The sequence below is a fragment of the Nylanderia fulva genome, unplaced genomic scaffold, assembly GCF_048542155.1.
Source record: "Nylanderia fulva isolate GAGA-0341 unplaced genomic scaffold, ASM4854215v1 Scaffold3, whole genome shotgun sequence".
Lineage (NCBI taxonomy): Eukaryota > Metazoa > Arthropoda > Insecta > Hymenoptera > Formicidae > Nylanderia > Nylanderia fulva.
The window spans coordinates 2,472,882-2,499,475 of NW_028190368.1; the positions used below are offsets into that span (position 1 = coordinate 2,472,882).

Here is a 26,594-nt window from a genome sequence, read left to right on the forward strand (position 1 = left end):
ATCGCAATGTTCAGTCCATTCTATATGTCGATGCTAAATATATGTAGCGTTCGAATGACATTTGGCGCGTATAATTTGTAACGACTGTAATGTTTATCTTGAATCGGAAAATGATTGATTTGTTGACTTGAAAAGTGCTCAAATTTTTCATACAATTATATGATATCGACAATAATTTTATATGGATATTGTTCATAACAGCGATCATGGGTAAGTGACTAATTGTAAAGCGAGAAGTTAGAGGTTAAATAACATTTTTGAGGTTATGTTTCCGATACCGGAACTCGTTAACACTTCCACTTTTGAATGTCGCAGCACCAAAATTGACTAAATATAAGGTAATCACTGTGATAAAAAGATTCAAGTTCGACGAAATAGAATGCAGTGTAATGCCCATTTTTCCGGAGATATCTTGGAGCGATGTCAAGTCTAAATTAATAAAGAAACACAAAACATTCACTGCTTACAATGTCGCACTCATTATTGGACAAATTCTTGATGTAAGAATTATTTTTTTGAAGTATAATTTTTATGTACATATACTTGAAATATTATTCTTAAATTTGGCTTTTATTTGTAGAATATCAACTTAAGAGACAAAGAGTTGGATAATAGATTGACAGCACTAGAAGTAACAGGTAAAGTAACAATTTTGAATATTAAATTGTTTATAAATGTTTAATTTGTGCGAAATATTAATTAATATATGTTATATTATTGTGATATATAAAATAATGTATGATTTTTTTAGATATAAGTAGACATAACAAGAGAAAGATATGGTACGGTTACAAGTTAACGGGTGCAGGCAGCTCATTAAATTATTTGGAAATACGACAGATTCAAGAAACCATAAAGAAAGAATTTCAGTCAAAAAGTTTAAATATAAATGTAAAAGCTGCAGTACATGACGACATCACATTCGTAAATATTAAGGAAAAGAAACAAACAAAAAGAAAAGCATACACTGCCATGCCTATCTTTTTTGCTTTATTTTCGGGCCACAAATATTTTTTCTGTTCACAAAAGAATATTTCAACTAATATTGCACAATCGATGGCTATTGCTCTGGGTTATAATGGTAGCAAAAGAATTAAGCTCATGGGTAAAGATCTTAGATCTCTAATAAGATTGTTGTGGAACAAGCAGCAAAACACTTTGCATTCAGAAGACATTCAACAATCATTAGTTTATGAACCATCTCGTCCTATCATCAGGTAACAATTCAAAATAATAAAAAATATATTTTTTTTACTTTTGTAATTGTACTTTTATGTAATATTATACTTATATATATACATATATGTGTGTACGCATGCAATATATGTATATTATAATATTTTATATACATAGAGATACAAGTTATATACCTTCTAAATAATACATCTTGTTGCAGTAATAATGGTATAGACTATACACAAAGTAAGCAACGAAAAAGTTATGCAGAAAAGTGTTTTCACAAAAACCCTCCGACTTTGGAATTACTTGTTATAAACGAATTAGAAGAATCTATACAACACGAGGCTGTAGCTTCATTATTACCCTATGATAATATCCGTATGAGGTAAGAATATTTTTCTATACACATTTAAAATTAAAATTTGTACACTCATATAATTTTTTTTCTTTTAGCTGGGAATTTCGTAGTCACAATATAGTTAATTTCTTGACTAATTTAATAGAAAAACGTGCACTCCCATTACCATTACCTGACTATGTAGCTAATTTTATGACAGTTGGAAGAAACGAGTTAACACTCAACCGAGATTAGTTTCAGACTGATTAATCATAAATAAAAAAAATCCTTTCAATGAAAAAATAAGTATTTAGCAAACTGTATATTTATTTAATGCAGTGCTTGTACATATAATGTAAAAAGATATTAATTTTGTAACAATTTCTGAAATTGCAGAATATACACACTAAATTGGCATAATTGTGTACAATTGTATATATATTACATTTTTGTGAGATATATATATATATGTTTGTGTAATAATAGTGTAATAAGTATAAATAATTCATTGTAACTCTGCAAGAGAAAATTTAATAATTTAAATTAATTCTTTCGATTTAAGTTAGTAAAAATAAGAAAAGTGAAAAGCACTGTATTAAATTTTTTGTATACAATATTATAATATAGAAATGCCATTAAAGCCTCTATCATATTAATAAAGTATTTTTTTAAACTTTATTCAAATTTATTAAATATCATGTCTTATATATGCTATTTTATTGATTTACATAATGCTCACTTGGTGCATTATACATATCCAAGTAATCTTAATAATATAGTTATTAGATAATTGTGTGGTTGGATGTTTTTATTTTGCAGTATGTTAGATATATCAGATATATTCAATATATATCTAACATTGTATATTATTAATATAATTTAATTATTCTCTGCATCTGTTCAACTAGATGCATCATCATCATCATCATCCTCTTCTTCATCAGATGTTACATTAGGATCATTAATTTGCACTTGGCATTTGTCACAGTGACAAACGAACAAATATAACGAGCTCAATGCCTTCTGTCTCGAATATCTACTTCTTTCGAGGTCACATTCATGAAGATAACTCGTACAAATTTCCTCACCGACTTGTATATCACGTATTGCTTTTAATACCAAAGTGCTATTCGAATGAGGGAAGTCCACCAATGCATTTGGTGTACAACTATGATTCACCGATGATTGTACAATGTAAAGACCAGATCCTTCATTATTTAAAAATGAACCTACCACTGCAAAAGAAAGTCTAAAGTTATATAAATACTATCTATACTAGAGTGCAAAATATTTTGAAGAAAATATTGCAAATTACCTTCCTCCATTTCATCATAAAGTCTATCTATCAGTTTGTCAATATAAATTCTTTGATCCTTAGGCAAATCTATTGCAGAAACATTCTTCACCCATCGGCTAAATGCACTAGTGCCAATACCTTGGCCATTTGTTCCTACCAAAGCTAATAAACTTCTAAAACCATCTGGGGTAAACCACTGAAAATCACATAATGTTAATTGATACTAATGTACATGTAAAATATGTATTTCTTTACCTATATTAATATATATATTTCTTTATCTATATTAATATATATTTCTTTACATACATGTGTAGTGTACTCAGTATCAAGAGCTGTCTGCATCATTTGTTGTAAGACATCAATTTGACCCATAAATTTCTCTCCTAACAGATTGTGTGCAATTTCATGCATATCGTTTGTAGTGCGATGACAAAATTGTGAAAAAATTGATAAAACGTCCTGCTTGTTGTTTGCTTGATTAACTAAGGCAACCATTCTAGCCAGCAACATGATTGTCGCAGTTTCTGGTGGATACTGCATTTGTTTCCAAGTTTCTTTTAATTGTATAAGAGGATGGCTATCATCCTTCACCCTTGATTGCAAACATAAGGTGCTGTGATATCTGAAAGTATAGAGTATAATAAAATATATAGTATAAAATAATAAATAATATAATCTATATTCCTAATCACCTTTGAAATGCCTCATTCTGACATTCTATACTACAATATTTTGTTCCACAACCAGGACATTCGGTCATTAAGTTTTTGTTCGTCTCACAACATTCGCTATGTGGTAGAAAGAGATTTGAGTTTCCAGTTAATCTCCGTGCATTTTCCTCAGCAGTTTCTAAGGGTCTCAAACAATGATCACATGCTAAATATCCATAATCAGAGTTCCATGAAAACTGACAACAGACTATGGGTTTTTCTTCAAATATAATATCCCCTTCCTTGAATACACGCTTGGAGAACAGTCCTTTACCCTACAAAATAAAATATATTTAATATATAATAAATATATTAATAAATAAGAATAAATAATACATAATAAATATTCCAATAAATATATCATTCGCAACTAACAGGTGACAAAATGAAAGGAAAAGTCTTTGAGATTAGAGACTATATATATAAAAAAAAAATTTCAATATCAATGAAAATATGCGGTGAATAATTTCAAATACAATTTACCTTCTCGTTGTTCACCACTTTGACAATAAAATCATTACTCTCCATAATTGCTGTCGAATTAAACATCGGCGAGCGAGAGAGAGCTTTAATAAAGAAAAATCGCCGAAATTCGTAGAAAACCTAACCCATGAATACACATGTCAATTCTCCTACGAAAGCTGTCACACGAATCTACCACCGGAATCAAATCCTTTCTGTAATCGAGAGAGATAAAAGGAACAAGACATATGTACACATTTTCTCGCAAATATATAAATATATATCTCACACACGTATAAATAAATATTTTTTACATCATTATTATAATACAATTGATAAAATCGATTCTTTCGCAGACTATCAACTGGCGGAAGTCGGTGGTGCCAAAAGCGCTCCACTTCCGCGAAGAAGAGAGTATCGGCAGTGTGAGTAATTTGTGAGTTGTAATTTAGGGCTCGCGATTCCTCGAGAATTCTGCGGATCACCAGAATATCTCGTCCTACACGAAGGCACGATGAACGGAACCATGGCCATGGTAAGTAGATTTTTCGTGGAAGGAAAAACGTGGTCTCTCGAGATCTTCTTGCCAACACCCGCTAGGCAGCGGCATTTAATGGCGATCGGGCAAAGCTACACTTTCTCAGATATGTACAGTCCGCAGTAATCTGTAGCTGATCGCGTCGTATTAATTTTTTACGTGGTCGCGTAAAATATTGAGAGTGATCGCGAATAAATTAAAAAAAAAAAAAATATATATATATAGATATATATGAAATGTTTAAGCAAGCCAATGTTTTGAAGAACTTATATTATGATGCTATTGATTTCTTGCTCTTGTTTAATCCCGCAGAATATATGTGAGCGATTTTAGTATATAATAATAGTACAATTTTAACGTCAATTGTTTTTTTTATATTGTCTGATCAATAGACTTTGGATTATATGCAAATTACATATGTTACTACACATTTGTTACTTTTTGCACATTTTACGAGAGCATTGATAATGTGAAAAATTTATATTTTTAATTAATTAATATTAATTAATTAAAAACATAGTTTGTTCACATTATTAATATTCTTGTAGAGTATGCAAAAAGTAACAAATATACAATTTGTGTATCAAAAGTCCACTGATCAGTAATAGAGATACTGTCAGCAATTTTTGAAATATTTTTTATTGCACTTGCTATTGGACTTGTATTTTTTCTTTTTTTGTAGACACCAACGTCGCAAAACAGTATGGAGCCACCGACGAAGAAGAGCAAAGTAGAAGGTAAATTGCTAACGCAGCCAGATAGTCTCGTTATGCCTGTAAGAAGTGAAATATACACACAATTCTATGCTAAGTGGGATACACGATGAACACAGCAACGACAACGAGTGTAACATGTGTATATTAAGAACGAGAACATGACATGGAAATGCAATACGATACATAGTTACTTTACTTAGGACACTCGGGTGCTATAGTTTTCTCTTAAAATGCTGCCAGACTGTAAAACTGCAGAATACGTCTATTGAGAAGCAGTTTGAACATAAATTTCGGTAGGCTAGGGTAATAGATGATTGTATGGCGCTTAAATCACACTAATGTATGGTTGTCCTTCTGTTCTGAGATGTTACAGCGGAGAGACAGTACAGAATCCGTGGCCTACGACTGAGCTGTGATCATGAGCGTGCGCCAAACAAAGAAAGAGAACGCTACATTCGTTGAACAGAACAAATCAGTGTTTAACAAACTCCCACTGATACTGCATCTATTGCCGAGTACCAAATATGATGCATACTTTAGATAGGTCAGCATTTTAGGGTTTAGAGTTTTTCCAGTCCTGATAATGAGTCTCTTTCACAAATAGGCATTGCTTTAATTTTATCTTTCTCAATTAACAACGATGTATAATCTCGTTTCTCGTTTATTATAATACAATTCAGTATAATATGTACCAATTGAGAGATATTACGTTTTGATACATATGTTTATTTTGCAAAATTATTATTATCAAAACAATAATATCTCTATCTTCCAAATTCTAAATATATCTAGAGGCTCGTAATCGGGAGTGGCAATGGCGAAGGGTGAATATTTTAAATTGCTATATTTCACATATTTGTACTTTACATTAGGTGACAACACAAAATCGCGATTAAGTTCTAACACTTGGACGTCGATATAGCCACTGATGATCGCTTAAAGATCCGTCTAATTGAATTCATCTTATTGTGACCAAACATATCCAAGCTCGTCGATTTCACGTCTTCTCATTTTATTCTGTCTTTCTGTTATCAACCGGGAGAAGCGCTATTTCGAGGCACATTATAACGATGTCCGAGTGATCTATACCTGAATGTGACCTGGAATTTATATAATATTTTCAATGTTACTGAAAATTTTTTAGTCGCATCCTGAATATTAATCGTGGAAAAAAAATTTCACGCGCCTGTATTTATGATTACGATCTCGCCATTGCTACATGAAAAAAAAGGTGTGTTAGGTTGAGAAATGTTAGGTTGGTGAAGGCAAAGACTAAGAATATGGCGCAGAAAATGCACTGAGAGTATTCTCCTTTGCTTTGTGCTTACAGATTTGTGCGTCGCCTCAATCTCGGATAATTTGCGCACAACCGTCATTGCTCAGCCCAGAACACGGTTAGCTGTAAATCGAATGATCAAAACAAAACTTTTAGGAATCCTTTAATTCACTTGAAAAAGTCAAACCGACTTCTGTTTTCTGTTTCTGATTTCTGTTTCAGAGACTAGCAGACCAAATTGGTTTATGATACCTAATCTAATTATAAGTAAATCTGATTTTTGGGGCTGATTATGCAAACAGTAATAATTAAACCTTATAAACTTAATATAAATATTTCTCGGCCTAAATAACTGCTAATTTTATCTAAACTTTAATATCTCGGATAACAGTTTTGGTCCGAGTTACGTTTGTCTTGATACAAACCTCGGACCGCTTCAGAAAAAAAGAAAAAATTCTTATCGTCGAATCTGCCTTGTTTCTTCCAATAGCATGCATCAAACGAGAAATTATTTCTCCGTTTCGATGTTTGCACAAAAAAAATAATACATGATTTTCATGTATATATATATATATTTGCATACACATATCTCTATAATATATTTACACAAACACACTGACATACACACAGCCATATTTATTAATAGAGTTGTAATATATTCCTTGATCGTTTTAATTTCTGTAAACTTACAGTTCGGAGGACGGTTTTATCATAGCAGCTTCTGGCATGGCGTCACGGTGCTCCCGTGTTAGGAAAAAAAAGATATTCCACAATATGAATAAGAATAATGCGCTCGCAGTGCGACTAATAAGAAGTTTCATTAATCTAGGGCAATAGGTCGTCAATTGTTACCTGAATGTACGAATTGTTACATATATATGTTATATATGTTTCCCCTCAAAGAAACTGATCAAGAAACAAATTTTTTAGATTCCTAAAATATTAGCAATTATAGAATTATTTTACTTATTGATTATTATATATTTTTATAAGTTAAATTATGAAATTTTGAAGAGTTAAAATTTTGCATCTTAATTGTAAGAATCACCCGATAAAGATTTGCTAACAAAAATCGATTCCTAATTCATAAATTGAGAATTATTAAGAAATAATTTGATGGCGTAGCGCATCTCTATATATTTCAAAATGTTGGAATATTTTTAATATATATATTTATCGCCTTTAATACGAATAGCAGTCTAACATATGATTTCTTTGTAGGAAATGCATCAGAATTCTTATCAGGCCCCATTTATGATCTCAATCAGATAGGTCAGGTTATTGCTGGTACGTATAATAATTTTATTTTATGTATTTAAGTCTTTTTTCATTAATTTAATTCGTTTTATTTTTAAAGAAGCTTGTACATGATGTATCAAATTAATAGTGACATTATAATTTCTAAGTCAGTCCAATTTAAGTAATATTGAGCATTGACACGAATTTTTAATGGACGTTTTGCTGATAAGATCTGATACAATAAATATTTTTTGTTTCTCATTTTCCTCTCCTAGAACAATCTAACTTTCGTTTTATCATTATACAGGACCTGGCGCTAAGTACCTCACATTACCTGGAATTTTGGGAGCCGGCCTACCAAAAATTACATCCGAACAACAGGATACGGTAAACAGAGCAAAAAAGTATGCAATGGAACAAAGTATCAAGATGGTCCTAATGAAGCAGACATTGGCTCATCAACAACAGGTAATTTTTCAAATGTTGAATCTATTTACGATTTATATATTTCATTTTATTTTCTGTTGAGTCATTCTTAAAATGTAACATTCTAAGATAATAGAATTGTAAACAATTTAATATGTAATATTATCAATATTTATATTTTTCAAACTATCATAAATATTTGAAATAGTTTTTTTATTATATGTATAAGAATGCATAATGGATATATATATATATATAAACGTATGTATGTATATTATACATAAAATATAACAATTAAATCACCAAATTTGCTTATTGAAATTTAAAACAATTGAAATTTGAAAAAATTGTTAAACTTTGCATTTATTGAAATATTGTAAACTAGACAATATTTTATTTTATAAATATATTTGTTAATTTTTGTAAAGACATTTTCATTCCAGAAAAATATTTTAACGAATAAACAAAAAAAAATAATGGATCAATATAATGATATAAATCAACATTTTTCAACATTTTAATATTAATTTTTTGTTAATTGACAGAAGCAAATTTTGGGATTACAACAAATAAATGAGCGATAAAGCATTTAATTATATGTATTGAAATATGTTCATTAGCCAATTTGGTGATTAAATTCATATAAAATTTTATTACATTTTGTTTATATTTATAAATGATTTCCTCTGTTCAGCTCTTTGCCAATTTATGTAATTGTGGAGGTCCTTGCACAATGCCAGGCAACAGACCATAGAAATATTCAATAGGAGCAGGAAATAATATCTATTTTCTTTTTCTGTTGATTGATATTTTCTATTTCTGAAGATCAATGTCGACAATGCTAGAATTTGTCCACAAAATTGGATCGAATTCTAGCATCGTGGGTCATGGACATTGGTCTTTATTCCTATCATCTGTTGTCTAGCATTGTGCAAGAGTTTTAATACACAAAGAAATTTCGCACACGATTCTGAGATATTTAACATATAGCTCATCCCGCCGAGTCGTGTCAAAAATAAAGAAAAGAAAATTGGACATTGAAATTCTGATTGGTTCGTTTTTTTTCCTACAGAAGAATAAGTTGGTCCTGCGGCAGCAAGTTTTATTGCTAATGTGCAGGTTAGTGTGAATCAAATCAAGAAAGAAAAAATAGTCTGCCTTATACGATCGATTCCTAAACGTTTTCCCGAGTTGCTCTACCATAACAAAAGGTTAGACAATTTGTTAATAATAGTCGGCGGGAGCAGAGCTGTACAACGCGAAGGAGGATACTTTTTTTCTTTTAATGAATACATGAATCTTCGAATAATTTGCACTTCTGAGCTCGACTATCTTCTGCTTTGAAAAATAATAATGAGACATAAAAATAACTTTAAATTTATTTTTAAATTTAGTAGATGTAACAAAGATAATTTTGAAACACATATTTTACTCTTTCAAGTAACAATTCATTTTATATAGAATTTTTTTCAAGTATAATAGTTTATATATTTGTGGAAAATATTTATTACGATTTATTTATACGTTATCGTTTTAAATTATATTTGTTATCATAGAAATTTGTGTACATTTCTTTAAATTATACTCTAAATTATATAAAATTATATAATTAAGCATATAAATTATGTTTTATAACACAGGTACGAATATTATGTATTTTTAATAAAATTTAAATTATTAATTGAAGAAATCGAGCCAAGAAGTTGAAATGGTAAAAGAGCTTGAGGGATTTACTTAAAATTAATGAGACATGATGTATGTAAAATGGGGGAGGGATATCAATAGAAGGCCTCTGGTCCTTTGTGTTACAGCAAATGGCTAGTCAACGGAATCAAGTGCAAAGACAGCAGGCTCTCGCCCTCATGTGCAGGTTTGTTTGTTCTTTGTTTTAGCCCTTGAAACTGTCAAACTGTGTGCAAGACTTGTCATTGTAGTCGAAGATAATACACCCGAAAATTTTATTATTTTTTAAGCATATTTTCTTATTTTACATATACTTTTTAGCGACTTACAATTAGTCTATTAATAACGTGTATTATTTAAATGTTATTGATCCTTAAATCGCAAAATCTTTCTGTTTTAACTTTAGTAATATCGATAAGATCTCTAATCACATTAAAAGAGTGCGGAAATTAATTTCTTTAATTTTTAATATTATTCACATTACTATCAAACATTTTAGTAGATACATCATTATCTGTTCACATAGGTATACATATGTGTATATCACTTAATATATACGTACATAGTACATTATTCATTTTCATATTAATATTAATTTCTCTTAATAACAGTTTCGTTGTATCATAATCGTATTATAATATGTATTCTTTATTGGTATACATTAATACATATAATTCTTGCATGTTTTATATAGTTTTAAACATTATAGTTTATTCGAATCTTTTTTCAATATGAATAGTTCAATTAATTTTAAATATATTTGCATGTATTATTTAAAACGGAATTTCAATCACTTGCAAAAATTTTTATTTTAATCTTATATATAGTTATTAAATAAATAAATAATATAGTTTGTTTTTTCTTTTTATATGTACATTTTTTATTTTCTTTTTATATATAATATGATAGTTTTCATCAACATTAATATTATTATGTTGCACGAATTGTTATAATAAATTAAAATATACTTTTCAATATTCAAGATACACACACACATTTGTAAGATTAAAACTTATTTTTTAAACTTACACATGTGATAATTCTGACGTGTGAGTGATTGATATCCGAATTTGAGTAAATTACATTATTAAGAAAATGCAACTATATGTTAAAACAAGTAGCAACAATGTTAATAACAAATACAATTGTACAACAGGGTTTACGTGGGCAGCATCAGTTTCGAGTTGAAAGAAGACACGATCAGGCAAGCTTTCTTGCCATTTGGACCGATCAAATCCATCAATATGTCTTGGGATCCCGTTACGCAGAAGCACAAGGGCTTCGCCTTTGTCGAATACGAGATACCCGAAGCCGCGCAACTCGCTTTGGAACAAATGAACGGTGTCATGATCGGTGGCCGAAACATCAAGGTAGCGGGACGTACCTATATAACGAATTTCCTGTCCCCCAGCAATCCTATCATCCCGCCGGAGGTCGGCAAATTTTTATTTAGTTCTTTATTCGATATTTACGATTTTCGAGCGAGCTGCAGCTTGCTCGAAAATCTTATTCACATAATATGTATCTATTAGTATATACTTTATATTTTGTAAAAAAAGTATTTTATTTTTTTTTAAGTATCCTGTCAAATATCCTGTTTATTATACTTATTAAATAGTTTCAAAAATATGCTAATATAGTATTAGATCCAAATATTACATCTTATAGATTATGTATAATTTTCTTAGGTTGTAGGACGTCCGTCCAATATGCCACAAGCGCAATCGGTGATCGATGAAATCACCGAGGAGAGCAAACATTACAATCGTATCTATATAGCGTCGATACATCAAGATTTGACCGAGGATGACATCAAGTCAGTTTTTGAGGCATTTGGACCGATTACGTATTGTAAGCTCGCGCAGGGCAGTTCGCCGCATCGGCACAAAGGATACGGTTTCATCGAGTACGAGACCATGCAGGCCGCGCTAGAGGCTATCGCTTCCATGAACTTGTTCGATCTGGGTGGTCAATATCTGAGAGTGGGCAGAGCCATAACACCTCCGAACGCGCTCATGGGACCACCTAGTGGTACTAGCATGATGCCGACCGCGGCTGCGGTAGCCGCTGCAGCTGCAACAGCAAAGATTCAAGCGATGGACGCTGTCGCCAGTAATGCGGTTGCGTTAGGTCTCACCAAACTTGGAGCAGCCGCACCGCCGCTCCTAAACCAGGGTTTGTAAATCTATTAATTTTGCATTTATATGCAAAATATTATACATATAACTAGGATGTATACTTCACGAGAGAAACCTTGAACAATCAGAGAATTCTCATGGAATTTGATTGGGAGTTAGGGAAAGTTAGGGTTTTTAAAAAATTATTCTTTTGTGTTAATGTTCTTATTTGAATTTAAGAAACATGTCTAACATATCTTAGGAATATTAAGTTTTTATTAAAATTTTATGTGATTATTTTTGATTGACAATTTATTTTTAACCAAAAGTGAGATGTGATTGCCAGTCCAATTTTACAAACCAAGGAAAAGTGAGCTTTATTGACCAACACCGGTGTTGGTCAATAAAGCTCACTTTTCCTTAATTTATTTTTAGTATCAAGATTTTGTATAAATTATAATTTTTTTAGAAAATTGTTCAATTATTTAATAGATAATATATTTAAATTAATATCTTTTATTTATTTGATAAATAATTTAATAATTAACTTTAATAATTAATTTTAATAAGACGTTTTGATCTTGAGACGTTTATAATAAATTATTTTTTGTTTTATATTTTTATTTTTATCAGGGAATTTCTTTACACAATTTGAGTAGACATTTTGATAAAAAAAATTTTAACTCACAAGAGAAGAGAGAATAATATTTTTCATCGTTTCTATTATGTAGGACTTCCTGGTGTAGTACGACCTACCATAGCACCTGCGACAATAATGGCACCACCAACAGTAGCGACGGTCGCACCGGTGATACCTCCACCTGGTATAGCCATACCGCAAACCTTAACGCGACCGCCTGCTATTATCCAACCGATTCCCGGTCAACCGGTCGTTATACCACCTCCCGCCGTTGTCGCTCCTACAATTGTCGGCACACCAGTTGTAAATATTTTATCAATATATTAAGATTAATATTTAATTAAATTTTTGCCACATATAAAAAAAATGTCACACTTATTAGATACCAGTTACAACAACCGCAAATTCCGACATTATGAGACGAGCGCAAGAGCAAGCGGCTCATCAAAAACAACAGGAGGAATTGCAAAAGAAGCTATTGGAGGAAACGGAACCGCAAACGTTACAGCAGCAAGAAAATATGTCGATCAAAGGCCAGAGTGCGCGTCATCTTGTTATGCAAAAGCTTATGCGTAAGGTCGAATCCCGCGTAGTTATTCTGAGAAACATGGTCGCGCCGGAGGATGTGGACGAGACCCTACAAGAAGAAATTCAAGATGAGTGCTCTAAATTTGGTGTGGTCGAGCGCGTTATTATTTATAAGGAGAGACAGTCCGAGGATGATGAAAACGCGGAAGTTATCGTCAAAATATTCGTCGAATTCTCTCAAATGAGTGGTAAAGTATATTTACACATATCCAGATTGATTATACTCTCATCCGAGCGTGAGAAATCTAAACTACTTTGTATCCTATTGACGATTAATCAAGTAATTATTGAATTTCATTATTTTCAGAAGCGGAACGTGCAAGAGATTCGTTAAATGGTCGTTATTTCGGTGGGCGATTGGTTAAAGGAGAGCTATACGACCAGGCCCTATTTGACAATAGCGATTTTTCTGGTTGATGCGCTCTTATATTGAGTTTATATCAATTTCAGTCGTATAAAGGAGGTACATATTTAATGACTGACACTGTGAATTTTGTCGTTAAACTACTATTTGTAATTGAAATCTCTTAGCTACGCGTTGAACATTAAAAAGAAGTTATTATATGATAACAATCATGATTCTAAACAATAAATTCGTAGTGATTAAATTGCAAAATGTAGGAATTGCACAGTGTAGTTTGAAAAAAATGCAGATTGATCAAATGATAAGAGTATCCGCGTACGTTCACACATTTTTTCTCTCTTTGTAAACCGGATCATGATTAAGTTATTTTTTCCATAGTTGCAGTTACACATACAGTTCAAGATAGTTATATATTTCTAGACGATTATAATTTTTCAAGATAAATATTTCTATTCTAACTACTCATTATATAGTATCAGTGTTATAATTTCAACGCAAAGTAAAATTTTATAGGAAAGCGTGATATATCTTAATTTACATGTATAGAAATAATAGAATATTAATAAATTGTTTTACATATTATACAATACCTATATTTATATACATTTATATACATTATACATAAACAAGCTTTACGAGATCCATATTATGTAATTTTAATGATCTTTATATGGATCTTTTGGTGTGTAATTGTTACCAAAATGTTTATACTCTTCATAAACTGGAAAGTTTCCTGGATTAGGAGGCTGAGAAGCGGATGATTGAGTGGGAAGAGTAGATTCCTTAGTAGTTTCATCCTTGGGCTTATTTTCTTCTAATAACTTTGCAGCATTTTTCTTCTTGTTCATCGCTATTTGATAATTGGCTTCAACTTCTTCCTGTGTAGGTGGGTCCCTTCTACGATACCTCAACCAGGATTCCCATTCAGCGGGTATTTCTTGCTCAAAGTCTTCTTTGTTCACCGGTTCAAAATATCGAGGGGGTTTTGTTCGTCTGGAATTGATAATATCTTCCTCGTAATACTTTGTGCCATAGTAATCTTCACCTACTAATCTACGACGAGCGAATCGAGGTTTCAGTGAAGCTATGAAATTATTCCAAATGAGTTTTATGACACCGCGTTCCTTGGCCATGGTATATACTGCAGAAAAAACAATTATATTTAAATCAATATATATATTTAATTTATTTAAATTTTAATTATATAATATTATATAATTATATATTTTAATTTATTTAAATATATATATTTAAATAAATTATTATTTACATATATGTTAATAATAATATATATACGTATATATTAATATATTTAAATATATATATATATATCAATAATATAATATACTAAATATAATAAAATGAGAAATATAACAAAAATCTTAAAAATTTTTCAATTAAACATAATTCGACAGGATGATAACCTCAAAAAGATATTATTTAAATATAATTTTAAACATACGAGAAATGGCAACAGAGTTATTTCAAATAGTTTCAAACAAATTATAATTTTACGTATAATTCATGATTAAATCCCACAGAATACTTACTATTCGATATAAGCAAAAATAATGTCCTCAATCCGTTTTTAGGTTAAGATAGATATATATATATATATATATATAAAGCCCGTATTTTCTTCTTCGTATAAGATTAGTTTTCAATTCCCGCGAACGAGTTGTCCAATTATCGACCAATCAAGGAAAGTTACTAAAATTTCTAATAACTTTTCTAGAAAGTCACTAAAATCGGCCAAACTTTCCAGTAACTTTCGCGTCATCAGAATCTTCCCTAGTGATTTTTTTGCCACAAGGTTGGCGAAACTGAAGCGCATCGGCGAAGGACAAGATGGCGGCGGCGCGTGCCACGTCCGGAGAAGAATTCTGACGGGCCCGCATCGCAGCTGCGTGACGGCACTGCGATACGTCACTTCCAGGCGCGGCGTCTCGCCGCATCACACACGCACGAGACTGCGCGCGCGCGCGCGCGCACGCGCACACACTGTCAACGAGTCAACGCAGCGTGTCGGTGAGAGAGCGGTGTCGAAAATGGCCGTGCGTATCTTCGCCGCAGACTTTCCGAGAGATCCTCGCGAGCGATAGCTCGGCTACGCGAGTGTCGCGAGAACGGGAACCGCGCGATCGCGCGTGCAATAAATGGTGCGTCGTTGTCTCTTCCCCGGGAAAGAACGGCTCCCGTGAAGCCAGACGGGCGAAGTCCAGACGGTTCTCGGCTAGAAAGCGGCTACATTCCGCTGGATTTTGTGCAGCGCGAAGGGCGAGGAGGAGGAGGAGAAGAAGGAGGAAAGCGGTGTCGCGTCCAAGACCTCCGGGTCATCGCGCGAAGCCAGGTAAGCGAGACGTCCTGTCTCTCGCGATCAACTGTCATCGTCGTTCTCGTCGAACGTTCCTGCCCTAGAGGTCACTCGCCGACATCGTCCTCGGGACGAAGTCGAGTCTCGTTCACTCTCTCTCTCTCTCTCTCTCTTTCTAGATGCATCGAGTGTTCCCCCGTTTCTTTCTCTCTCTCTTTTTCCAGCTGCACTTCTCTGCACTTTGTGCGTTCAAAATGAGATTCTACGTATATATTCGTATTTTGGAGAGAAGGGGGATTATATAGGTAGGTAGATAGAGGTAGGTGGACAGGTAGGCACGGAGAAGGTGCAGCTGCGAAAAAGAAAAAAAAAAAAAAAAAAAAGAAACCCGTAGGTTTTATCGCGCGGAATTCTGACGACAGAGAAACGTCATGCAATAGTTTCGCGCAATCCTGTCTCTCGCCAACGTCGTCGTCGCCGAGACGTGTTCCGGGGCGTGAACGGATGAACGTGGACTCTCGGGGATTCTCGAGGAACGAGATTCATCGGTTCGGCTGACAGACGTGACCCGAGGTTACTTGTCAAAATTGTGTCAACCCCGCGTGACCGAGCGTCAACACCTGTCGACGACTCGGACTTTCCATCTCTCTCTCTCTCTCCTCTGGTCATCGCTCGCCGTTCGTTCATACGATTTCTTATCTTCGTTACGCTGCCACGATCTCGCGATAAATCAACGCAAACGTGGGGGCTAAAGGGGGGTTATCGATCAGGGAGGAGGGCGAAGATTACGACGGATCGTGTTCTAAAGAGGATTATCGCCGAAGCAGGACGCATCCTCCGCTGGACGTTACGTGTGCGCTTTTCCACGTACTGGTGTGCATTACTCGTGGGGGGCTCTTCCTCCTCCCTCTTGACCCCAGCAACGGTATTCCGCCGAGTATTAACGCCTAATCGAATTTTCTTTCCGTTTCCTCGATCCGCGAGGAACGATCCGGGGACGTTTTGCAAGTCCTGCCCACGCAAGAATGCATTCGCGATTAAGGAGACGTTTCCCGCAATCGTTCATTGTTGCGTTGTGATTTTTTTTTTTTTTTTTTTTATCTTCCTCTTCTTCCTCTCGAAAGCAGGAACGTCGAGTCGCGAAAGAGTGAAATATGTTGGCGTCCCGTCATTCCGCATTTTTTCACAATCTGATATTACGTGATTTCTCGTACATTCAGAATATTAATTAATAGGGCGGAACAATGATTGAACTGGAAAAATTGTCAATTTAAAATAGTAAAAGTTTAAATTTTCATGTAATGCTATTGTGTTAAATTACTGAAGAAGATTCGTGTTCCTTTATATCTGTGTGTTGACAATACCCACTTTATCAAAGATAGTAATTTTTTTTAGCTTATCAATGATATCTGAGGTTTCTTTAGTTTTACTTATCTTGTATCATTTATAACGTAAGTATATGCGTTTATGTGTATAAATTATATTTTACGTACGATAGATTGTTCCTTTAAAGAACTTTAAACTCGAGTCTTATTATACAACTTTGTATGTGCAGTATGTAATTTCCTGTTCTAAACCAATATAAAGAAAGAGAGAGAGAGAGAGAGAGAGAGAGAAAGATAGAGAGATCTTATGGCTGGAATGTTGTTCCACTGACTATGTCCTAGTTTTCTCCATCAGTGGAATTTCTACAATATTCAGTATTTTCAGATTGCTAGCAACACAATAATAATAAATATAATTTTATTATATATTATATTGAAAAATGTTTTTTTTTTTTTTTTTTTTAACAACTCTAATATATTAGATATATAAATGAAATATAAAGAATATACTTTGACTTTACAACCAAATCAAATACCAAGTTATATGAAGACAAATCAAGATAAAATCAATATTGTGCAAGCAAAAAGATGATTGGTGAAGTAATGTATTATATGTTTTTGTTCCAGATCTGCTTGATATCTATATACTCTGTGTATATAATTAAAGAAGAGCAATGGATCGCACTCGTCTTATCTGTGCTCAAAGCAGTTTGAACACGATAGCAATCAATTAAGAAGTGTGGTTTAGAATTTACAAAAATGCGGGAGTGGTGCGGCACGGTCCCCTGGTATCCAGCAGGGATCTAAAACTAATATTTGTGTTTAAAGAACTCTTGATACAGTAGATATTAAAAATAATATGTGGACTGTATGAAGCTAATACATTGTTTTAAATGTACTGCTTATTACAGCACTGAGAAATAATAGTTACTGAGCTCTTTTGAGCATTGAACAAAATAACATTTTACGAATTTAATACACAGTTATTAGTAGCTACATTTTGTACAGTTGAAGAGTATTTGGAGAAGAGAGTGTTTAAATTGTAATAATAGTCTGGTTTGAGTGTATTTGCAAATATATCAAACTCTGTAACTGCCAAAATGTCATTCTTATCGAATCTGAGGAAAGCATTCCACTTCGGTGGCAATGATGCAAAGAAGAAGAAGCTGTACAACAATATTAAAATGGACTGTAATCCAGAGGAGTTTTGGGAAATGGTGGGTGAACTAGGCGATGGTGCATTTGGCAAAGTTTATAAGGTAATATTGTCTAAAAGAACTTTCTCTCTCTAGTTTATATTAGTGTGGTTATTCTGTTTAGTCTAATATATTCTTAAACGATTGTTACTGTTTACTATAGGCACAGCACAGGCAGTCCAATCAGCTTGCTGCTGCAAAAATGTGCGCTTTAGAGGGAGAAGATGATCTTAGCGATTTTATGATTGAGATAGATATTTTGTCAGAATGCAAACATCCCAATATTGTTGAGTTACATGAAGCCTATTTTATTGAAGGAAAATTATGGGTATGTTATATTTTTTTTTATTTTTGTAAAAATATTTTTAGTACTTATAATAGAAATTAATAAATTGGCTAATTATTTCTATGATGTAATTAAATGATTAATTACTGATTATAAAATAGAAAATAAAAAGAAGAAATATTTTTTTATAGATGTTAATCGAGTATTGCGATGGCGGTGCTGTGGATTCTATAATGGTCGAGCTGGAAAAAGCACTGACTGAAATGCAAATAGCATACATTTGTCAGCATATGACTAAAGGTCTTGCTTTCTTACACAAATCTAAAGTTATACACAGGGATTTAAAGGCAGGGAATGTTTTACTTACTATGGCAGGAGGTGTTAAATTAGGTAAATATCTCAACTTTAGTAAATATCTTAATAATCTTTAATATATCTCTGCTACATATACTGCTATTGTTACTGCTGCGTAAATATAATATAAACATAATAAGAATTTTTATCTTTGTAGCTGATTTTGGAGTATCTGCAAAGAACAAGTATACTTTACAGAAGCATGATACGTTTATTGGCACACCTTATTGGATGGCACCCGAGGTTGTCTTATGTGAAACATTTAGAGATAATCCCTACGACTTCAAAGTAAGTGATATTCTTATATATTACTTTTATTAGTATACTTTTTGATTCTAATTTCAACTTATATGATGTTTTTGTCGATTGTTTAGGTGGACATCTGGTCTCTTGGTATAACTCTGATAGAGTTTGCACAAATGGAGCCACCGAACCACGAAATGTCGCCGATGCGAGTGCTACTTAAAATACAGAAAAGCGATCCGCCGAAACTGGATCAGCCCGGGAAATGGAGTAAGGAATTTAATGATTTTATTGCTAAAGCACTTATAAAGGACCCGACCACACGACCTACAGCTGACGATTTGTTAAGACATCCGTTCATAAGCCGAAATTTAGATCCAAAGCCTATCAGAGATTTGTTACTTGAATATAAGGCGGACGTTGTCGAAGAAGAGCTCGTAGACGAGGAAGCAGAGGTAGGTTTTACTTTTCACCATGTATTTTACTTTAAATTCTTTATGTACATGTTAATTATGCAGATCATATGCAATGAAACTAATTTGATTAGTGATAAATTTAGTTATAAATTTATAGAATTGGATATAAATATACATAAATATATTTATATTCAAAAAATATACAAATTGCATTCACAAATATTCTATTACATAAATGAAAATCTAACATGTTCACCTTAAAAAAAGAAGAAATATTTCATTTAATAGTCTTCACACATATCTCAATTTATACTATAGTTACATTAAAATTGCATAAACTGTATACACAACACACACACACACACACACACATACACATATATCTAAACTTCAATTTCCACATATGTAAAAAGAAATTTATTCTACAAATACAAGACGAGTTCGTGTCTTAATGCAATAGTAGGGTAGATATTCATTTCTCCATAATTTAAATAGTTATGCATTGAGTTTCTGACAATGCAAAATTAACATGTATTGCACATTGTTACATGCTTCCGTTATTATAGAAGGCCAAAAAAACGAAAAAACACAGAGAACAATATCAGCGAATTGGTAAGCTGCTTCTAACAATAATGAAGCATATATGTCGCACATTATAAAATGAGATAAAAATTGTTAAAATATGTTGATCAGATATTGTATCGATTAGAACCACTATTCCCATTTTTAATTAATTTCTAAAAAATTAAAAGCAAATTTTATTGCTTGTTGAGGATTTATAAGTTATAAATTTTTGAATTGAGATAAGAATATGAAATTCTTGATGTAAAATTGTTTCTATTTATATGTGATCTATATGCATGATGTGTGCAATCATTTCAGTTAAATAAAAATGTTGCAGTAAAATAATTGTAATAATAATGCATGCGTTTAAAATTAAATGTTGATATATTATTTATTTCTCTCTTCAATCATGAGGAATAAGTGGTTAAAAATGTCTGTAGAATAGTATCAATAGTAGAACATTCTCTATATGTATAAAATATATATTGGCCTTATCAGAATGAATGTATTTGTGATAATTGTAATTACTTTGGCTGTGCATGCGGTTCACCTGGCCCTCGCCAGCCTCATTACCCCAATATATGTCAGGTTAGTAGTTTGCGCTATCAGACATTTGTGCGCTAACGAAAAGGTTCGATTAATCCTGAGACTTGCGAGCTACATAATATACACAATCAAAACTATATGCGCTAATATACATAATATAAAAATAATTTTTTACATGACGATCTTTCATGTTATAAGCTGTTTTCTTCTGAAATTATTAAAACATATAAGATAGTGATTTTTTGGTGATATTTCATTATGGAATAAATGAAGTGAAAGTTCTAAATAGTATTACATAAAATATAAAATATTTATTTTTCAATCTCATTTTAATATTTTTACATGTGAATTAATGAGAAGAATTTGTATAAGAAAAATATAAGGTTTCATTTTAAAAAGTGAAAGAGAGGTTTATATTGGAGGATTTGACAGTTTTATTTATTCTATAAAAGATCTTGTACAATTTTAATACACTAAAAAAATATTTTGTTTTTTATCATAGTTTCTTTAAGAAAACAGCTTATGATTTATATAAACCATTCTACGATACATACAGCATGAAATAATATATTTTGTATCTTATATCTTTATTTTTTAATGCTCTATTGTTATATTTTTTATATCATAAAGACAAATTATAAATATAACTATAATTTGTAAATCTGTGGCATTGATTTACATTTTTATCTGTGCGTCTAGTTATATATACATGTTACTTTTAGTATCTCAGTAGTGATGGATATTAAATGATTAAAAATTGAAAGATATTTTTTCTCTATTTTATTAGTTATATTCGCGTATAAGTCACGTGCATGTTAATGTTCCAGGAGCAGCGCACGTCTCAGCTTCCTCTGGAGCTGGATCAAATCACAGATGACTCCGCTCCTACGCGTCTTGATGCTGAAATTAAAAGTTAGCATTTTTATAAAATTTTACCTCATCTAATGGCTATGATATTATGAAATATACTAATCATTTTTTCGTTTTCTAGTCGCTGATAAAGAGAATATCGCATTGCCTGCGCCTCTGAAGAAAGAGGAAAGTCATAAACGTGAGATCAACCGGGATGGTGAGAAGGAGGACAAGAATAAGAGATTACGTAAGGCTGAATCCAAAGAGAACATTCAGCCTCCATCTACCGAGAAAAAGCAGGTATTTTGGCATAATTGAATATATAATATACACAGAGTGTATATTATATATACTCCCGGGAAAAACTTTGAAAACCTAGTATTCTCAAGAAATTTTGTTTTGAAAAATTAAGAAAATTCATGGAATTTGATTGAGATTTGAGATTCAAGGAATTTTTTTTTAAATTGCTCTTTTGATCATTTTAAGTGTAAAATACTAAGTAAGAGTAATTTCTCTTACTTAGAACTTGAGAAATATATGTCTAACATATCTTTGCAATATTTAAGTAAATTAATATTCCATAAGACGTTTATAATAAATTATTTTGTGTTTTCTATTTTTATTTTATACTTTTGTATATATTTTTAGCGTTTAGATATATCTTTGTTATTAATCCAATTAATTTTACACTTAATAAATCAATATTAATAGAAAACATTAAAAAGCGTATACAATAAAAAAAACTTAAAAAGCTGCATCTACTATTTTACATGAAATTTTAAACGAAAATATCGAGAAGAGCAGAGAATTCTCAAGGAATTTTTTTACAAAACAAAATTTGAATATACTGTAATAGCTTATTGTATGCTCTTGAATTTGAAGAACGAATGCTAATATCACGTATAAATTATTTATGTTCAGGCACCTAAGCCGCCAAATGAAACAAGCGAGCGTAGATTATCTCGAGATAAAGGACCAGCGCCTCCACCACCACCTATGCGTCAAGAAAGCGAAGAGAAGAAGAAGAAGGACGTCGAAGAAAGAGAGAACATTTCTAAAGACGTCGAGAAGAACTTAGAAGGAAAACAGAAATCTGTCGAAGACAAATCGCAAATTAATAAGCTGTCGCAGAATGAAAAGATAGATCAGCAAGTGACAAACGTTAAAGAGCAAAGAAATTTGGAGACTGAAGATCGGCAAAATGAATTGGATGATTTCGGGAAAATAAAGAAAACTGAACACGAAGATAATGTTAAACTGTTCGATAATATTAGAAGATTTGAAAATCATCAAAAATTAATAAATAGCAAATCGAGTCCTGCTTTGAAAAAGCAATTGGGAGTAAATGAGAAACGCAAATCGGCACCTGTAAAACCAGAAATGATTGAAGATTTGTCGAAAATAATATATAAGCAATCATCATTAGAAGATAAGGATAGGTAAGTATTTTTTATTCATAATTATTTATTTTTTATTGATTTTAAATTCGAAGAAACTGAAATGAAATTGAAAGAGGAAACTTATTGTAAATTAATTTTTCAATTTAGGATGAAAAATAAATTACTATCCGTTGATGACGTAACGAATTACGATCTACAATCACGAGATAAAGAGGAGTACAAGAGTTTAGAAGAAAAGCGAAAATCCGTCGGAGAGAAACTGAACGCTGTATTGGAAAAGCGCTTGTCTATGGATTCTGGAAAGAGAATAAGCGACGGTATGGAAATGTTGAAGCACACATCGACCATCGCGTCGGCGCTCCTAAAGGAGAAGAATAACGTTAAGGCTAATTCCACTGAGGATATTAAGACACAATTTGGCCTAACAAAGACTGAGAATGCGACTGTGAAAAGTCGCAGCGCGGGATCGTCCAGAAACGATTCTCTGGAGAGCTTCTCGGACGAGTTACACGTTAAAGTGGATGATAATAGGACGGAACACGATCGAAAGGACGCAGCGAGCGACGATAAGAGTCTGGACAAACAAGATTCGGGAATTAACGTGTCGGTGATTACGTCGACGCCGCTAAAGAGTAAAAGCAGTTCAAGAAGAAGCAGCGGAGACAACATAGTCGTTATTACTGGTAAACATTTGAATAACGTATTAATTCCTAATAAATAAATATATCTTTATTTTATCTCAACTTACGTAACATTACTCACGTTGCAGGAAAAACTCAACCCGAGCAAGAAGTACGTTTAAACACTTCGACCGTCCGCATTACTTCCGACTCGCCGGACATGTCGAATAGTCTAGCGAGTAACATAAGTCAGGTCACCGTCGTGACAACGCATCCGCCTGTACTGGTGGACGCACCTTCGACGACGACAACGACGACGACGATGACGACGACGACGCCTCTTCCACGTCGCACCTCACCGACGTCGGAGGTAGTTATTGTTGCCAACGAAATGAACAAGACTCAGGTGAATGACAATTCCATTGTCGACGATGACGCATTTCCTAGTCTGGATAGTCTGGAATATACGCCGCAGGAACAGCCTATCGTACTTACCGACGTGTCTAAGAGGATCGGTAAAAAATTAGATGAATCAGAGGTGATTATAGTCAGCCCAATTGTGGATGAGTTACAGGATACCAGTCACGTCTCCGTAGTTACGGTTGGCGACGATAAGGAACAGGTGAAGGACTCTTCGATATCCAAGAAGCACAATGTTATTCGTACTGGTTCGTCTCACAGCGATCTTAGCTCGAACGAGAGATCGAGCTTGAGGAGTGATAGCGGAGACGAGGGTGGCAAAGTGATGGTCGGTGGTACGACTATGGAGCATCCGGATGTGGACGATTACGAGAGAAATGGAGCGAAGAAGATGAACGGACTAATCAAGAACGAGATCATGCCGCATCATGCCGATGATAGAATCGTGAAGACAGTTAAGCCGAAGGAGATGAACGTCAAAAGCTTCGGCAAGGAGAAACGAGTCTCTCCGGACAGCTTCGAGGGTTCCAGATCCCAGAGCGATTCTAGTTCCATTAGATCGCACACGCCGAGTAAGAGTATCGATCGTTCCGACGCCGAATCCATCTCGACGACGATCAGTCAGGACAGCAGGGAGTCGAATAAAGAGAATCGTTTGAATCAAGTTCAGCACACGGAGGTGCTCGACGAGGAAGTCGTTCTACGCCGTAAACCCGATTACAATCGCGAGATATCTCGACCGACCAGGACGAAGGAGGACATACAGATGATGAATCTGAAGAAGAAGACGAGAAAGCGTACGAGAAAGTTCGAGATTGACGGTGTCGTCGTGACAACGACGACTTCGAAGGTGATTTACGGCGACGACGAGAATGGCAAGGTGTACGACGATCAGATATTCAGGAAGCAAGAGCTGCGAGAATTGAAGATGCTGCAGAAGATGGAGCAGAAACAATTCCAGGATTTGGCGCAGAAGGCTCAGTTCAACAAGGATCAGCAGGAGAAGCGGTTCGAGCAGGAACGGCAACTCTTGGAGCGTAACGCTGAAGCGGATCTGGAAACCCTCGCCAGACAACAGAGACAGCAGATCGAGCGGGCCGAGGCGCAGCAGGAGGTCGATCTACGGCTAGCGTCTAAGAAAATTCGTGGCGAGCAAGAGAGGGAGCTTAAACAGTTTCGAGAGGGTCTGAAACAAGAATTGAGATTACTGAAGCAAGAGATAGACTTGATGCCAAAGGACAAGCGGAAGAATGCGTTTAAGATACGGAAGGAGAAGCTCGAAGCGGAACACGAAGAACGAGAAAAGTTCTTTCTGGAGAAGCTCAATGAGAGCCACGAGATGTCGCTGAGGCGATTGTCGGATAGTCATCGCGAGAAGATCGCCTTGATGGAGCGGCAATTCTTGCAGCAGAAGCAGCAGTTGATGCGAGGCAGGGAGGCGGCCATATGGGAACAAGAGGAAAGACAGATACACGAGCGGCAGCAGTTGCTGAAGAAACAGCTCAAGGACATATTCTTCCTGCAGAGACATCAGATGCTCATACGGCACGAGAAGGAGCTGGAACAGATGAAGCGAATGAATCAGAGGAAGGAGGAAGAGCTGATCAAGCGACAAACGGTGGAGCGTAGAAATCTGCCTAAGCGTATTCGCAACGAGATGAAGGCACGCGAGATGATGTTCCGCGAATCGATGAGGATCTCGATGTCGTCCGTCCTCGCTCCGGATCCCGACGCCGAGCGGGAGAAGCTGAAGAAGTTCCAAGAGAACGAGAAGAAGAGGTATCGAGCGGAGCAGCAGAGATTCGAACTGAAGCATTCCAGGCAGCTCGAGGAGGTGAGGGCTCAGAGCGACGCCACGATTAAGGAACTGGAGCAGTTGCAGAACGAAAAGCGAAAGATGCTGATGGAACACGAGACGCTGAAGTTGAAGGAGCAGGAGGAGGCTTACGGTAGAGAAATTCGTGAGTGGAAAGCGCAACTCAAGCCCCGCAAGCAGGTAAATATCGAGCAAATCTGGGATAGTCTTGGATAAGCAGATTGTCCGGAAGTTTTATATCTTATCGATGTTTCTCTTGGATGCATAAATTGTGATCTTTGACAGCCTGGTAGTGTAATTGCTTAAGTTTTCTATTTGATTCAGTGATGTGCTTCACTTTTAAAAATGATTTTTTTTTATTTTACGCATCTGTAACAATGTGTGAGAATTTAAGTTTACTCGAAAGGTCGACGCAAACTGACGCAGAGTGTCTTAAATCTTTACTGAGGACACTCGATCGATCGGTTGATTGTTTTTTTGTGATAAACACGTCCGCTTCTGCATCCAGCGTCGCTTTGCGCGGAGCTTTTGATCTGCATGACTAATCAATAATAAAATAAAAAAATTGTAAATAATTAAAAAAGGAAGATTAAAAAAGCGGGAGAGAAAGGAAATATATATTAGAATTCGCACTTCGGTTAAAGTTAAAGTTTAAACGCAACAAAGC

The 26,594-nt window shown here is 33.9% G+C and overlaps 5 protein-coding genes across 11 annotated transcripts in view; 3 read left to right on the forward strand and 2 right to left on the reverse strand.

Moving 5' to 3' along the window:
- On the forward strand, positions 1 to 3,251 carry LOC114928494 (uncharacterized). Its single transcript, XM_029299759.2, has 6 exons — positions 1 to 210; positions 316 to 500; positions 581 to 638; positions 752 to 1,217; positions 1,397 to 1,564; positions 1,633 to 3,251. The coding sequence occupies exons 1-6, from the start codon at positions 207 to 209 to the stop codon at positions 1,769 to 1,771; spliced, it is 1,020 nt and encodes a 339-aa protein (XP_029155592.1). The 5' UTR covers positions 1 to 206; the 3' UTR covers positions 1,772 to 3,251.
- Smyd5 (SET and MYND domain containing, class 5) lies at positions 2,217 to 4,587 on the reverse strand. The gene is made up of 6 exons (XM_029299367.2): positions 4,303 to 4,587; positions 4,010 to 4,203; positions 3,509 to 3,801; positions 3,123 to 3,438; positions 2,832 to 3,009; positions 2,217 to 2,751 (listed from the first exon to the last, which is right to left on the reverse strand). Exons 2-6 carry the CDS (start codon positions 4,073 to 4,075, stop codon positions 2,417 to 2,419), a joined length of 1,188 nt encoding a protein of 395 aa, XP_029155200.1. The 5' UTR covers positions 4,076 to 4,203; positions 4,303 to 4,587; the 3' UTR covers positions 2,217 to 2,416.
- hfp (Poly(U)-binding-splicing factor hfp) lies at positions 4,365 to 14,162 on the forward strand. Of its 2 annotated transcripts, XM_029299352.2 has the most exons (10): positions 4,365 to 4,523; positions 5,209 to 5,263; positions 7,740 to 7,805; positions 8,065 to 8,225; positions 9,995 to 10,053; positions 11,023 to 11,236; positions 11,555 to 12,041; positions 12,715 to 12,926; positions 13,006 to 13,399; positions 13,519 to 14,162. In XM_029299352.2, the coding sequence occupies exons 1-10, from the start codon at positions 4,503 to 4,505 to the stop codon at positions 13,626 to 13,628; spliced, it is 1,779 nt and encodes a 592-aa protein (XP_029155185.2). In that variant the 5' UTR covers positions 4,365 to 4,502; the 3' UTR covers positions 13,629 to 14,162. The 2 variants fall into 2 exon arrangements, with proteins under 2 accessions (XP_029155185.2, XP_029155193.2); XM_029299360.2 differs by lacking the exons at positions 4,365 to 4,523; positions 5,209 to 5,263; positions 7,740 to 7,805; positions 8,065 to 8,225 and adding an exon at positions 9,252 to 9,302.
- Positions 13,667 to 15,473, reverse strand: LOC114928301 (NADH dehydrogenase [ubiquinone] 1 alpha subcomplex assembly factor 2). The gene is made up of 2 exons (XM_029299391.2): positions 15,126 to 15,473; positions 13,667 to 14,716 (listed from the first exon to the last, which is right to left on the reverse strand). Exon 2 carries the CDS (start codon positions 14,706 to 14,708, stop codon positions 14,232 to 14,234), a length of 477 nt encoding a protein of 158 aa, XP_029155224.2. The 5' UTR covers positions 14,709 to 14,716; positions 15,126 to 15,473; the 3' UTR covers positions 13,667 to 14,231.
- Positions 15,458 to 26,594, forward strand: part of Slik (Sterile20-like kinase) — a 16,097-nt gene continuing 4,960 nt past the window's right edge. Inside the window, exons 1-13 of one of the 6 annotated variants that reach the window (XM_085484361.1) lie at positions 15,459 to 15,925; positions 17,842 to 18,473; positions 18,574 to 18,738; positions 18,888 to 19,086; positions 19,208 to 19,338; positions 19,425 to 19,748; positions 20,276 to 20,317; positions 20,802 to 20,861; positions 21,647 to 21,731; positions 21,811 to 21,971; positions 22,593 to 23,110; positions 23,219 to 23,754; positions 23,841 to 26,107. In XM_085484361.1, coding sequence (XP_085340487.1) covers positions 18,315 to 18,473; positions 18,574 to 18,738; positions 18,888 to 19,086; positions 19,208 to 19,338; positions 19,425 to 19,748; positions 20,276 to 20,317; positions 20,802 to 20,861; positions 21,647 to 21,731; positions 21,811 to 21,971; positions 22,593 to 23,110; positions 23,219 to 23,754; positions 23,841 to 26,107 — 4,647 coding nt within the window. In that variant the 5' untranslated portion in view covers positions 15,459 to 15,925; positions 17,842 to 18,314. Of the gene's footprint in view, positions 15,926 to 16,310; positions 16,463 to 17,319; positions 17,341 to 17,841; positions 18,474 to 18,573; positions 18,739 to 18,887; positions 19,087 to 19,207; positions 19,339 to 19,424; positions 19,749 to 20,275; positions 20,318 to 20,801; positions 20,862 to 21,646; positions 21,732 to 21,810; positions 21,972 to 22,592; positions 23,111 to 23,218; positions 23,755 to 23,840; positions 26,108 to 26,594 lie in introns of those variants that run through there. The other 5 variants (XM_085484357.1, XM_085484360.1, XM_029299379.2 and 2 more) reach the window with 5 other exon arrangements.

Bases quoted from the DNA above. Each gene is read 5' to 3' on its own strand.
- Smyd5 (XM_029299367.2), bottom strand. From the start codon at position 4,075: ATGTTTAATTCGACAGCAATTATGGAGAGTAATGATTTTATTGTCAAA. The intron at 3,010-3,122 runs GTATGTAAAGAA...TGTGATTTTCAG, and splicing joins ATACTGAGTACACTACACAT to TGGTTTACCCCAGATGGTTT. The intron at 2,752-2,831 runs GTAATTTGCAAT...TTTCTTTTGCAG, and splicing joins TTATGATGAAATGGAGGAAG to TGGTAGGTTCATTTTTAAAT.
- LOC114928494 (XM_029299759.2), top strand. The intron at 501-580 runs GTAAGAATTATT...TTTTATTTGTAG, and splicing joins TTATTGGACAAATTCTTGAT to AATATCAACTTAAGAGACAA. The intron at 1,218-1,396 runs GTAACAATTCAA...ATCTTGTTGCAG, and splicing joins CCATCTCGTCCTATCATCAG to TAATAATGGTATAGACTATA.
- LOC114928301 (XM_029299391.2), bottom strand. From the start codon at position 14,708: ATGGCCAAGGAACGCGGTGTCATAAAACTCATTTGGAATAATTTCATA.
- hfp (XM_029299352.2), top strand. From the start codon at position 4,503: ATGAACGGAACCATGGCCATG. The intron at 7,806-8,064 runs GTACGTATAATA...ATCATTATACAG, and splicing joins GATAGGTCAGGTTATTGCTG to GACCTGGCGCTAAGTACCTC. The intron at 8,226-9,994 runs GTAATTTTTCAA...TTTGTGTTACAG, and splicing joins CATTGGCTCATCAACAACAG to CAAATGGCTAGTCAACGGAA.